The sequence below is a fragment of the Cherax quadricarinatus genome, chromosome 11, assembly GCF_038502225.1.
Source record: "Cherax quadricarinatus isolate ZL_2023a chromosome 11, ASM3850222v1, whole genome shotgun sequence".
NCBI classification, from domain to species: domain Eukaryota; kingdom Metazoa; phylum Arthropoda; class Malacostraca; order Decapoda; family Parastacidae; genus Cherax; species Cherax quadricarinatus.
The window spans coordinates 47,423,787-47,439,547 of NC_091302.1; the positions used below are offsets into that span (position 1 = coordinate 47,423,787).

The 15,761-nt window shown below is 46.1% G+C and overlaps 1 protein-coding gene across 2 annotated transcripts in view; it reads right to left on the reverse strand.

The window, feature by feature from the left end:
* Positions 1-15,761, reverse strand: part of LOC138852564 (long neurotoxin 1-like) — a 58,439-nt gene that overhangs the window by 17,227 nt on the left and 25,451 nt on the right. For both annotated transcript variants that reach the window (XM_070084092.1, XM_070084093.1), the window contains exon 2: positions 3,904-4,103. In XM_070084092.1, coding sequence (XP_069940193.1) covers positions 3,904-4,103 — 200 coding nt within the window. The remainder of the gene's footprint in view (positions 1-3,903; positions 4,104-15,761) is intronic.

The following is a 15,761-nucleotide window of genomic DNA, read 5'->3' on the forward strand; positions in this document are numbered from 1 at the left end:
CTCTCCACTTGGAGCTCAACTATGTAGTCGAAGCACAGAACCACATGATCACTAGCTCCCAGAGGCCTTTCAAACATGATATCCTCGATGTCAGAACTACTCAAGGTGAATACAAGGTCCAGTCTTGCTGATTCATCCTCTCCTCTCTCTCTGGTAGTGTCTCTAACATGTTGATGCATGAGGTTTTCCAGTACCATATCCATCATCTTGGCTCTCCATGTTTCGGGACCCCCATGGGGCTCCAGGTTTTCCTAGTCAATCTCCTTGTGATTGAAATCACCCATAACTAGTAACTTTGCTCCCCCCATGTGTGCTCTCCTGGCCACCTCGGCTAGTGTGTCGACCATTGCTCTGTTGCTCTCATCGTATTCTTCTCTTGGTCTCCTGCAGTTCTGTGGTGGGTTGTACATTACTGCAATTATCACCTTATGTCCCTCAGACTGGATTGTTCCTACTAAGTAGTCCCTTTCGCCCGTGCCATCCATTCCTTCCATTTTCTCAAACCCCCACTGGTTTTTAATGAGCAGTGCAACTCCTCCTCCCCCTCTCCTACCTCTGTCTTTCCTGAGGATTTGATATCCGGATGGAAAGATTGAATCTGTTATTATTCTGGGGAGTTTTGTTTCTGTGAGTGCTATTATGTCTGGGGATGTCTCCTTGATTCTTTCGTGCCACTCCTCATACTTATTTGTTATTCCATCTGCATTTGTATACCACACCTTCAACTTCTTTTCTAAGATTGTGGTCTGGGAGGTGTATTGGGGTTGGGGAAGTGGAAGACCTGATAAGGAACTATGGGTGGTTGCTGTGGGGGTGGAGTTTGTAATGCAGTGGGTGGGGGCATTGGATGTGGCATGGGTGTTTTGGTTTAGAGTGTTTGGTTGCACTGGGGTTGACCTGGTTGGGAGGCTTCTATAGGAAGTTGTGAGGGAGGCTGTATTTGATCTTCCTGTGTCTGGGATCTCCTGTCTGTCCTCTCCATCCCCTCTCTTTCCTCCTTTCGCCTTTGTGTATGTGTGTGTGTGTGTGTGTGTGTGTGTGTGTGTGTGTGTGTGTGTGTGTGTGTGTGTGTGTGTGTGTGTGTGTGTGTGTGTGTGTGTGTGTGTGTGTCTGTATGTGTGTGCGTCTGTGTCTGTGTCTGTGTGTGTGTCTGTGTGTATGTGTGTGTGTGGGTGTGTGCGTGTGTGTGTGTATGTGTGTGTGTGTGTGTGTGTGTGTGTGTGTGTGTGTGTGTGTGTGTGTGTGTGTGTGTCTGTGTGTGTGTCTGTGTGTGTCTGTGTGTGTGTGTGTCTGTGTGTGTGTGTGTGTCTGTGTGTGTGTGTGTGTCTGTGTGTGTGTGTGTGTGTGTGTGTGTGTGTGTGTGTGTGTGTGTGTCTGTGTGTGTGTGTGTGTCTGTGTGTGTGTGTGTGTGTGTGTCTGTGTGTGTGTGTGTGTGTGTGTGTGTCTGTGTGTGTGTGTGTCTGTGTGTGTGTGTGTGTGTGTGTGTGTGTGTGTGTGTGTCTGTGTGTGTGTGTGTGTGTGTGTGTGTGTGTGTGTGTGTCTGTGTGTGTGTGTGTGTGTGTGTGTCTGTGTGTGTGTGTGTCTGTGTGTGTGTGTGTGTCTGTGTGTGTGTGTGTGTCTGTGTGTGTGTGTGTGTCTGTGTGTGTGTGTGTGTCTGTGTGTGTGTGTGTGTGTGTGTGTGTCTGTGTGTGTGTGTCTGTGTGTGTGTGTGTGTGTGTCTGTGTGTGTGTGTGTGTCTGTGTGTGTGTGTGTGTCTGTGTGTGTGTGTGTGTCTGTGTGTGTGTGTGTGTCTGTGTGTGTGTGTGTGTCTGTGTGTGTGTGTGTGTGTGTGTGTCTGTGTGTGTGTGTGTGTGTGTGTGTGTCTGTGTGTGTGTGTGTCTGTGTGTGTGTCTGTGTGTGTGTGTGTGTGTGTGTCTGTGTGTGTCAGTGTGTGTATGTGTGTGTGTGTGTGTGTGTGTGTGTGTGTGTGTGTGTGTGTGTGTGTGTGTCTGTGTGTGTGTGTGTCTGTGTGTGTGTCTGTGTGTGTGTGTGTGTGTGTGTGTGTGTGTGTCTGTGTGTGTCTGTGTGTGTCTGTGTGTGTGTGTGTGTCTGTGTGTGTGTGTGTGTGTGTGTGTGTGTGTGTGTCTGTGTGTGTGTGTGTCTGTGTGTGTGTGTGTGTGTGTGTGTGTGTCTGTGTGTGTGTGTGTGTGTGTGTGTGTGTGTGTGTGTGTGTGTGTGTGTGTGTCTGTGTGTGTCTGTGTGTGTGTGTGTGTGTCTGTGTGTGTGTCTGTGTGTGTCTGTGTGTGTGTGTGTCTGTGTGTGTGTGTGTCTGTGTGTGTGTGTGTGTGTGTCTGTGTGTGTGTGTCTGTGTCTGTGTGAGAGAGAGAGTGTAGAACACAAACATAACTCTTGATATAATGCTCCCATGAGCCCAACATTATGATTGCCATGCGAGAGAGAGAGAGAGAGAGAGAGAGAGAGAGAGAGAGAGAGAGAGAGAGAGAGAGAGAGAGAGAGAGAGAGAGAGAGAGAGAGAGAGAGAGAGAGTTGTTTTCTGGTCTCTGTGTCTGCAACATGAATTTCACTAAGTTTCAACAGCTCAGCAACATCAAACAACAAGAGTAATAACATTGTTGACTTTCAACCATGACTGACTTCTCTACTCTAACCCCGAGTGATTTAACCATATCCACCCATGACTAGCTTCCATTAGTCCCACCATAGCGTCTATAGAAGCTATATGATTCTATCCTAGAATATTTTACGCTATTTCATGTTAACCTAACATAAATCTTAGGTTAATTTCTCAACGCCATCTGTTCCAGGACCTAATATGACCTGTCTCGATTTGACCTGGACCTGTATCAAGCTGTGCTAATTTGTCTCGACCTGTAGTGTTATCTTCCAACTTACCCTAACTTGTTTTGATATTTCCTGAGTTGTCTTAACCAATACTGATAAGTCCTAACCTGGCCTGACCTGACGTAAGCTGAGCCATGGATCAGGTACTGAAGAAAGCTCATTGTTTAAACACAAGCTTCTCTGCTAGTATAATAGCTAAAAATCATAAGTATGATTTTTAAAAAGGTGGGCCGGTAAACCAGCGGAAGTCCTCGGTCATATAACCAAAAGCTCCAGCTGTGGGTCATCATACGACTAAGACCCGCGTTAAGAAACACATGTCCTGTTTCCTGACAAATATTATACCTACACGTTCCTCGTTCGCCATAACTGGCAGGCAATTAGTCTCGCTAAATGAGGTCTTTGCATATTTTCCCAGTTGAATATTTTCCTCTTGTTCCCCGTTTCATAAATTTTAGGTGTGTGTGATGATTATGTAATGTTGCACAATGCAGTTTTGCACTGTGCAGGGTAGGATATCCGAGAGATTGGTGTATGGTCTAGCAGAGGAGCTATACAATGCTTTGAATTGTGAAGGGTAGGATATCTGAGACATAAATAAGGTTTTAAGATATTAATGGAGCGCCACGCAGAAGTGGTCTTTATCAGTCCCGCATTTGTGTTTTAAATACGTGTGTGTGTTAATCACCATTAAAGAAGCAGGGTAGAATGTCTGAGAGATTGGTTTATGCTAGAGGTAGCTGGAGATTTACTCAGTTTAGGTTAGTGTGAATTTACTTTGCGTACTTACAACTTTATATTGTGCGGTGTCACGCCTTTGTATCGTGCAGTGATGGTGAGTGGAACTATGTGTGGCGTAGGGTGGGCTATCTAAGAAAATGTTAAATAGTCGAGTCAAGAGCCCTCTTATGCCTCGTATAGAGTTTCTCAGCTTCTGCCGTCTAGCAAGAAGGAGATGGACCTTGATACTGCAAGTTGCTTGGCGCCTTGCTTGCAGTACTCAACACAAAGTTATGAGCAGCCACTGTAGATATCTTTAACGTTAAGGCCGCTGGTACTTACCATACAGCGAGTCTCCTCAGGACTGCAGGTCTGTGACTGACTCAACTCAAACTTGATACAGTTGTTGCACTTGTAGCAGCGAAGCGCCACGCTACCTGAAGGTCCTACCACGCCCACCAGCACCACCACCGCCGCCCACTGCCACGCCCTTACGCCCATCCTGCAGCTTCCACCTCCTCTCTGGACCACCAACACAAGCCCTGCGTCAGGAGAGTTTGTCTTGTGAAATATGTTGTGGGTGGGTCTGCCATTTTAAGAATTCATGAGTGTATCTTTGCATGATGGGTTCAGTTTGTACTCCAGGAAATGTGTCGTGTTGACAGATATATTATAAGGATACGTAGTGACCATATGTAGTGGTTACATGTATTGGTCATTTGTAGTAGTGATATGTAGTGGTGATGTGTGTAGTGATATGTAGTGGTCATATGCGTAGTGATATGTAGTGGTGATGTGTGTAGTGATATGTAGTGGTGATGTGTGTAGTGATATGTAGTGGTCATGTGTGTAGTGATATGTAGTGGTGATGTGTGTAGTGATATGTAGTGGTGATGTGTGTAGTGATATGTAGTGGTGATGTGTGTGTAGTAGTGATATGTAGTGGTCATGTGTGTAGTGATATGTAGTGGCGATGTGTGTAGTGATATGTAGTGGTCATGTGTGTAGTGATATGTAGTGGTGATGTGTGTAGTGATATGTAGTGGTCATATGTGTAGTGATATGTAGTGGTGATGTGTGTAGTGATATGTAGAGGTCATATATGAAGTGATATGTGTGTGATGTGTGTGTATAGTGTAGTGACCATGTGTGTAGTGATGTGTAGTGGCGATGTGTGTATGTGTGTGTTGTGATGTGTAGTGACCATGTGTGTTGTGATGTGTAGTGACCATGTGTGTTGTGATGTGTAGTGACCATGTGTAGTAGTTACATGTACTGGTCATGTGTGTAGTGATATGTAGTGGTGATGTGTGTGTAGTAGCGATATGTAGTGGTGATGTGTGTGTAGTAGCGATATGTAGTGGTGATGTGTGTGTAGTAGCGATATGTAGTGGTGATGTGTGTGTATATGTAGTGGTGATATGTAGTGGTGATGTGTGTGTATGTAGCGATATGTAGTGGTGATGTGTGTGTAGTAGCGATATGTAGTGGTGATGTGTGTGTAGTAGCGATATGTAGTGGTGATGTGTGTGTAGTAGCGATATGTAGTGGTGATGTGTGTGTAGTAGCGATATGTAGTGGTGATGTGTGTGTAGTAGCGATATGTAGTGGTGATGTGTGTGTAGTAGCGATATGTAGTGGTGATGTGTGTGTAGTAGCGATATGTAGTGGTGATGTGTGTGTAGTAGCGATATGTAGTGGTCATGTGTAGTGACCATGTGTGTTGAGGTGATGTGTAGTGACCATGTGTGTTGTGATGTGTAGTGATCATGTGTGTTGTGGTGATGTGTAGTGACCATGTGTGTTGTGATGTGTAGTGACCATGTGTGTTGTGGTGATGTGTAGTGACCATGTGTGTTGTGGTGATGTGTAGTGACCATGTGTGTTGTGGTGATGTGTAGTGACCATGTGTGTTGTGGTGATGTGTAGTGACCATGTGTGTGTTGTGGTGATGTGTAGTGACCATGTGTGTTGTGGTGATGTGTAGTGACCATGTGTGTGTTGTGGTGATGTGTAGTGACCATGTGTGTTGTGGTGATGTGTAGTGACCATGTGTGTTGTGGTGATGTGTAGTGACCATGTGTGTTGTGGTGATGTGTAGTGACCATGTGTGTTGTGGTGGTGTGTAGTGACCATGTGTGTTGTGGTGATGTGTAGTGACCATGTGTGTTGTGGTGATGTGTAGTGACCATGTGTGTTGTGGTGATGTGTAGTGACCATGTGTGTTGTGATGTGTAGTGACCATGTGTGTTGTGGTGGTGTGTAGTGACCATGTGTGTTGTGATGATGTGTAGTGACCATGTGCGTTGTGGTGATGTGAGTGACCATGTGTGCTGTGGTGATGTGTGACCATGTGTGTTGTGATGTGTAGTGACCATGTGTGTTGTGATGTGTAGTGACCATGTGTGTTGTGGTGATGTGTAGTGACCATGTGTGTTGTGGTGATGTGTAGTGACCATGTGTGTTGTGATGTGTAGTGACCATGTGTGTTGTGATGTGTAGTGACCATGTGTGTTGTAGTGATGTGTAATGACCATGTGTACCATGTGTGTTGTGGTGATGTGTAGTGACCATGTGTGTTGTGATGTGTAGTGACCATGTGTGTTGTGATGTGTAGTGACCATGTGTGTTGTGATGTGTAGTGACCATGTGTGTTGTGATGTGTAGTGACCATGTGTGTTGTGATGTGTAGTGACCATGTGTGTTGTGATGTGTAGTGACCATGTGTGTTGTGGTGATGTGTAGTGACCATGTGTGTTGTGGTGATGTGTAGTGACCATGTGTGTTGTGGTGGTGTGTAGTGACCATGTGTGTTGTGGTGATGTGTATGTGTGTGTTGTGGTGGTGTGTAGTGACCATGTGTGTTGTGGTGATGTGTAGTGACCATGTGTGTTGTGGTGATGTGTAGTGACCATGTGTGTTGTGGTGGTGTGTAGTGACCATGTGTGTTGTGGTGATGTGTAGTGACCATGTGTGTTGTGGTGGTGTGTAGTGACCATGTGTGTTGTGGTGATGTGTATGTGTGTGTTGTGGTGAGTGACCAGGTGTGTTGTGGTGTTGTGTAGTGACCATGTGTGTTGTGGTGATGTGTAGTGTGTGTTGTGGTGATGTGTAGTGACCATGTGTGTTGTGGTGATGTGTAGTGACCATGTGTGTTGTGGTGATGTGTAGTGACCATGTGTGTTGTGGTGATGTGTAGTGACCATGTGTGTTGTGGTGGTGATGTGTAGTGACCATGTGTGTTGTGGTGATGTGTAGTGACCATGTGTGTTGTGGTGGTGATGTGTAGTGACCATGTGTGTTGTGGTGATGTGTAGTGACCATGTGTGTTGTGGTGATGTGTAGTGACCATGTGTGTTGTGGTGATGTGTAGTGACCATGTGTGTTGTGGTGGTGATGTGTAGTGACCATGTGTGTTGTGGTGATGTGTAGTGACCATGTGTGTTGTGGTGATGTGTAGTGACCATGTGTGTTGTGGTGATGTGTAGTGACCATGTGTGTTGTGGTGATGTGTAGTGACCATGTGTGTTGTGGTGATGTGTAGTGACCATGTGTAGTGACCATGTGTTGTTGGTGATGTGTAGTGATGTGTAGTGACCATGTGTGTTGTGGTGATGTGTAGTGACCATGTGTGTGTTGTGGTGATGTGTAGTGACCATGTGTGTTGTGGTGATGTGTAGTGACCATGTGTGTTGTGGTGATGTGTAGTGACCATGTGTGTTGTGGTGATGTGTAGTGACCATGTGTGTTGTGGTGGTGTAGTGAGTGTGTTGTGGTGACCATGTGTGTTGTGGTGATGTGTAGTGACCATGTGTGTTGTTGTGATGTGTAGTGACCACGTGTGTTGTGGTGGTGTGTAGTGACCATGTGTTGTGGTGGTGATGTGTAGTGACCATGTGTGTTGTGGTGGTGATGTGTAGTGACCATGTGTGTTGTGGTGGTGTGTAGTGACCACGTGTGTTGTGGTGGTAACATCCGGCAGTAATAACAATTAATATCAGACTTGAGATAATACGGTTTACATACACAACGACACAATATTTAAATTATTAAAGTTCACCAGAAACAATATACACATTTTGGTTGTGACTGAAATATTACGTTACAGAGCTGACTCACACTGACACAAAGGCCATCACGATGACTCACACTGACACAAAGGCCATCACGATGACTCACACTGACACAAAGGCCATCACGATGACTCACACTGACACAAGAGTCACCATGATGACTCACACTGACACAAGAGTCACCATGATGACTCACACTGACACAAGAGTCACCATGATGACTCACACTGACACAAGAGTCACCAAGATGACTCACACTGACACAAGAGTCGTCACGATGACTCACACTGACACAAGAGTCACCATGATGACTCACACTGACACAAGAGTCGTCACGATGACTCACACTGACACAAGAGTCATCACGATGACTCACACTGACACAAGAGTCACCATGATGACTCACACTGACACAAGAGTCACCATGATGACTCACACTGACACAAGAGTCACCATGATGACTCACACTGACACAAGAGTCACCATGATGACTCACACTGACACAAGAGTCACCATGATGACTCACACTGACACAAGAGTCGTCACGATGACTCACACTGACACAAGAGTCACCATGATGACTCACACTGACACAAGAGTCACCAAGATGACTCACACTGACACAAGAGTCACCATGATGACTCACACTGACACAAGAGTCACCATGATGACTCACACTGACACAAGAGTCACCATGATGACTCACACTGACACAAGAGTCGTCACGATGACTCACACTGACACAAGAGTCACCATGATGACTCACACTGACACAAGAGTCGTCACGATGACTCACACTGACACAAGAGTCACCATGATGACTCACACTGACACAAGAGTCACCATGATGACTCACACTGACACAAGAGTCATCATGATGACTCACACTGACACAAGAGTCGTCACGATGACTCACACTGACACAAGAGTCACCATGATGACTCACACTGACACAAGAGTCGTCACGATGACTCACACTGACACAAGAGTCACCATGATGACTCACACTGACACAAGAGTCACCATGATGACTCACACTGACACAAGAGTCGTCACGATGACTCACACTGACACAAGAGTCACCATGATGACTCACACTGACACAAGAGTCACCATGATGACTCACACTGACACAAGAGTCATCATGATGACTCACACTGACACAAGAGTCGTCACGATGACTCACACTGACACAAGAGTCACCATGATGACTCACACTGACACAAGAGTCACCATGATGACTCACACTGACACAAGAGTCGTCACGATGACTCACACTGACACAAGAGTCACCATGATGACTCACACTGACACAAGAGTCACCATGATGACTCACACTGACACAAGAGTCACCATGATGACTCACACTGACACAAGAGTCGTCACGATGACTCACACTGACACAAGAGTCACCATGATGACTCACACTGACACAAGAGTCGTCACGATGACTCACACTGACACAAGAGTCGTCATGATGACTCACACTGACACAAGAGTCACCATGATGACTCACACTGACACAAGAGTCATCATGATGACTCACACTGACACAAGAGTCACCATGATGACTCACACTGACACAAGAGTCGTCACGATGACTCACACTGACACAAGAGTCGTCACGATGACTCACACTGACACAAGAGTCGTCACGATGACTCACACTGACACAAGAGTCACCATGATGACTCACACTGACACAAGAGTCACCAAGATGACTCACACTGACACAAGAGTCACCATGATGACTCACACTGACACAAGAGTCACCATGATGACTCACACTGACACAAGAGTCACCATGATGACTCACACTGACACAAGAGTCGTCACGATGACTCACACTGACACAAGAGTCATCACGATGACTCACACTGACACAAGAGTCGTCATGATGACTCACACTGACACAAGAGTCACCATGATGACTCACACTGACACAAGAGTCACCATGATGACTCACACTGACACAAGAGTCATCACGATGACTCACACTGACACAAGAGTCGTCACGATGACTCACACTGACACAAGAGTCACCATGATGACTCACACTGACACAAGAGTCACCAAGATGACTCACACTGACACAAGAGTCACCATGATGACTCACACTGACACAAGAGTCACCATGATGACTCACACTGACACAAGAGTCACCATGATGACTCACACTGACACAAGAGTCGTCACGATGACTCACACTGACACAAGAGTCATCACGATGACTCACACTGACACAAGAGTCGTCATGATGACTCACACTGACACAAGAGTCACCATGATGACTCACACTGACACAAGAGTCACCATGATGACTCACACTGACACAAGAGTCATCACGATGACTCACACTGACACAAGAGTCACCATGATGACTCACACTGACACAAGAGTCACCATGATGACTCACACTGACACAAGAGTCGTCACGATGACTCACACTGACACAAGAGTCACCAAGATGACTCACACTGACACAAGAGTCGTCACGATGACTCACACTGACACAAGAGTCACCAAGATGACTCACACTGACACAAGAGTCGTCACGATGACTCACACTGACACAAGAGTCACCATGATGACTCACACTAACACAAGAGTCGTCACGATGACTCACACTGACACAAGAGTCGTCACGATGACTCACACTGACACAAGAGTCACCAAGATGACTCACACTGACACAAGAGTCGTCACGATGACTCACACTGACACAAGAGTCGTCACGATGACTCACACTGACACAAGAGTCGTCACGATGACTCACACTGACACAAGAGTCGTCACGATGACTCACACTGACACAAGAGTCGTCACGATGACTCACACTGACACAAGAGTCGTCACGATGACTCACACTGACACAAGAGTCATCACGATGACTCACACTGACACAAGAGTCATCACGATGACTCACACTGACACAAGAGTCATCATGATGAATCACACTGACACAAGAGTCACCATGATGACTCACACTGACACAAGAGTCACTATGATGACTCACACTGACACAAGAGTCATCATGATGACTCACACTGACACAAGAGTCACTATGATGACTCACACTGACACAAGAGTCATCATGATGACTCACACTGACACAAGAGTCACCATGATGACTCACACTGACACAAGAGTCATCACGATGACTCACACTGACACAAGAGTCGTCATGATGACTCACACTGACACAAGAGTCACCATGATGACTCACACTGACACAAGAGTCATCATGATGACTCACACTGACACAAGAGTCACCATGATGACTCACACTGACACAAGAGTCACCATGATGACTCACACTGACACAAGAGTCACCATGATGACTCACACTGACACAAGAGTCATCACGATGACTCACACTGACACAAGAGTCACCATGATGACTCACACTGACACAAGAGTCACCATGATGACTCACACTGACACAAGAGTCATCACGATGACTCAAACTGACACAAGAGTCACCATGATGACTCACACTGACACAAGAGTCACCATGATGACTCACACTGACACAAGAGTCATCACGACGACTCACACTGACACAAGAGTCACCAAGATGACTCACACTGACACAAGAGTCACCATGATGACTCACACTGACACAAGAGTCATCACGATGACTCACACTGACACAAGAGTCGTCATGATGACTCACACTGACACAAGAGTCACCATGATGACTCACACTGACACAAGAGTCGTCATGATGACTCACACTGACACAAGAGTCACCATGATGACTCACACTGACACAAGAGTCACCAAGATGACTCACACTGACACAAGGGTCACCAAGATGACTCACACTGACACAAGAGTCACCAAGATGACTCACACTGACACAAGAGTCACCAAGATGACTCACACTGACACAAGAGTCACCAAGATGACTCACACTGACACAAGAGTCACCATGATTACTCACACTGACACAAGAGTCACCATGATGACTCACACTGACACAAGAGTCATCACGATGACTCACACTGACACAAGAGTCACCATGATGACTCACACTGACACAAGAGTCACCATGATGACTCACACTGACACAAGAGTCATCACGATGACTCAAACTGACACAAGAGTCACCAAGATGACTCACACTGACACAAGAGTCACCATGATGACTCACACTGACACAAGAGTCATCACGATGACTCACACTGACACAAGAGTCGTCATGATGACTCACACTGACACAAGAGTCACCATGATGACTCACACTGACACAAGAGTCGTCATGATGACTCACACTGACACAAGAGTCACCATGATGACTCACACTGACACAAGAGTCGTCATGATGACTCACACTGACACAAGAGTCACCATGATGACTCACACTGACACAAGAGTCACCAAGATGACTCACACTGACACAAGGGTCACCAAGATGACTCAAACTGACACAAGAGTCACCAAGATGACTCACACTGACACAAGAGTCACCATGATGACTCACACTGACACAAGAGTCATCACGATGACTCACACTGACACAAGAGTCGTCATGATGACTCACACTGACACAAGAGTCACCATGATGACTCACACTGACACAAGAGTCGTCATGATGACTCACACTGACACAAGAGTCACCATGATGACTCACACTGACACAAGAGTCGTCATGATGACTCACACTGACACAAGAGTCACCATGATGACTCACACTGACACAAGAGTCACCAAGATGACTCACACTGACACAAGGGTCACCAAGATGACTCACACTGACACAAGAGTCACCAAGATGACTCACACTGACACAAGAGTCACCAAGATGACTCACACTGACACAAGAGTCACCAAGATGACTCACACTGACACAAGAGTCGTCATGATGACTCACACTGACACAAGAGTCGTCATGATTACTCACACTGACACAAGAGTCACCATGATGACTCACACTGACACAAGAGTCGTCATGATGACTCACACTGACACAAGAGTCACCATGATGACTCACACTGACACAAGAGTCACAAAGATGACTCACACTGACACAAGAGTCACCAAGATGACTCACACTGACACAAGAGTCACCATGATGACTCACATTGACACAAGAGTCACCAAGATGACTCACACTGACACAAGAGTCGTCATGATGACTCACACTGACACAAGAGTCATCACGATGACTCACACTGACACAAGAGTCATCACGACGACTCACACTGACACAAGAGTCACCAAGATGACTCACACTGACACAAGAGTCACCAAGATGACTCACACTGACACAAGAGTCATCACGACGACTCACACTGACACAAGAGTCACCAAGATGACTCACACTGACACAAGAGTCACCATGATGACTCACACTGACACAAGAGTCACCAAGATGACTCACACTGACACAAGAGTCACCATGATGACTCACACTGACACAAGAGTCACCAAGATGACTCACACTGACACAAGAGTCGTCATGATGACTCACACTGACACAAGAGTCATCACGATGACTCACACTGACACAAGAGTCATCACGACGACTCACACTGACACAAGAGTCACCAAGATGACTCACACTGACACAAGAGTCACCAAGATGACTCACACTGACACAAGAGTCATCACGACGACTCACACTGACACAAGAGTCACCAAGATGACTCACACTGACACAAGAGTCACCATGATGACTCACACTGACACAAGAGTCACCAAGATGACTCACACTGACACAAGAGTCACCATGATGACTCACACTGACACAAGAGTCACCAAGATGACTCACACTGACACAAGAGTCGTCATGATGACTCACACTGACACAAGAGTCATCACGATGACTCACACTGACACAAGAGTCATCACGACGACTCACACTGACACAAGAGTCACCAAGATGACTCACACTGACACAAGAGTCACCAAGATGACTCACACTGACACAAGAGTCATCACGACGACTCACACTGACACAAGAGTCACCAAGATGACTCACACTGACACAAGAGTCACCATGATGACTCACACTGACACAAGAGTCATCACGATGACTCACACTGACACAAGAGTCGTCATGATGACTCACACTGACACAAGAGTCACCATGATGACTCACACTGACACAAGAGTCGTCATGATGACTCACACTGACACAAGAGTCACCATGATGACTCACACTGACACAAGAGTCGTCATGATGACTCACACTGACACAAGAGTCACCATGATGACTCACACTGACACAAGAGTCATCATGATGACTCACATTGACACAAGAGTCATCATGATGACTCACACTGACACAAGAGTCACCATGATGACTCACACTGACACAAGAGTCGTCATGATGACTCACACTGACACAAGAGTCACCATGATGACTCACACTGACACAAGAGTCATCATGATGACTCACAGTGACACAAGAGTCGTCATGATGACTCACACTGACACAAGAGTCACCATGATGACTCACACTGACACAAGAGTCACCATGATGACTCACACTGACACAAGAGTCATCATGATGACTCACACTGACACAAGAGTCGTCATGATGACTCACACTGACACAAGAGTCACCATGATGACTCACACTGACACAAGAGTCACCAAGATGACTCACACTGACACAAGAGTCACCATGATGACTCACACTGACACAAGAGTCACCAAGATGGCTCACACTGACACAAGAGTCACCAAGATGACTCACACTGACACAAGAGTCACCAAGATGACTCACACTGACACAAGAGTCACCAAGATGACTCACACTGACACAAAAGTCACCAAGATGACTCACACTGACACAAGAGTCACCAAGATGACTCACACTGACACAAGAGTCACCAAGATGACTCACACTGACACAAGAGTCACCAAGATGACTCACACTGACACAAGAGTCACCAAGATGACTCACACTGACACAAGAGTCGTCACGATGACTCACACTGACACAAGAGTCACCAAGATGACTCACACTGACACAAGAGTCACCAAGATGACTCACACTGACACAAGAGTCACCAAGATGACTCACACTGACACAAAAGTCACCAAGATGACTCACACTGACACAAGAGTCACCAAGATGACTCACACTGACACAAGAGTCACCAAGATGACTCACACTGACACAAGAGTCACCAAGATGACTCACACTGACACAAGAGTCACCAAGATGACTCACACTGACACAAGAGTCACCAAGATGACTCACACTGACACATGAGTCGTCATGATGACTCACACTGACACAAGAGTCACCAAGATGACTCACACTGACACAAGAGTCACCAAGATGACTCACACTGACACAAAAGTCACCAAGATGACTCACACTGACACAAGAGTCACCAAGATGACTCACACTGACACATGAGTCGTCATGATGACTCACACTGACACAAGAGTCACCAAGATGACTCACACTGACACAAGAGTCACCAAGATGACTCACACTGACACAAAAGTCACCAAGATGACTCACACTGACACAAGAGTCACCAAGATGACTCACACTGACACAAGAGTCACCAAGATGACTCACACTGACACAAGAGTCACCAAGATGACTCACACTGACACAAGAGTCACCAAGATGACTCACACTGACACATGAGTCACCAAGATGACTCACACTGACACAAAAGTCACCAAGATGACTCACACTGACACAAGAGTCACCAAGATGACTCACACTGACACATGAGTCGTCATGATGACTCACACTGACACAAGAGTCACCAAGATGACTCACACTGACACAAGAGTCACCAAGATGACTCACACTGACACAAAAGTCACCAAGATGACTCACACTGACACAAGAGTCACCAAGATGACTCACACTGACACAAGAGTCACCAAGATGACTCACACTGACACAAGAGTCACCAAGATGACTCACACTGACACAAGAGTCACCAAGATGACTCACACTGACACATGAGTCACCAAGATGACTCACACTGACACAAAAGTCACCAAGATGACTCACACTGACACAAGAGTCACCAAGATGACTCACACTGACGCAAGAGTCACCAAGAGGGAACTTCAAGAAGACAAAGCTGATATTAATAATATTTTAATCACTGTTAAAGACGCGATACATAAATCACTCTTACA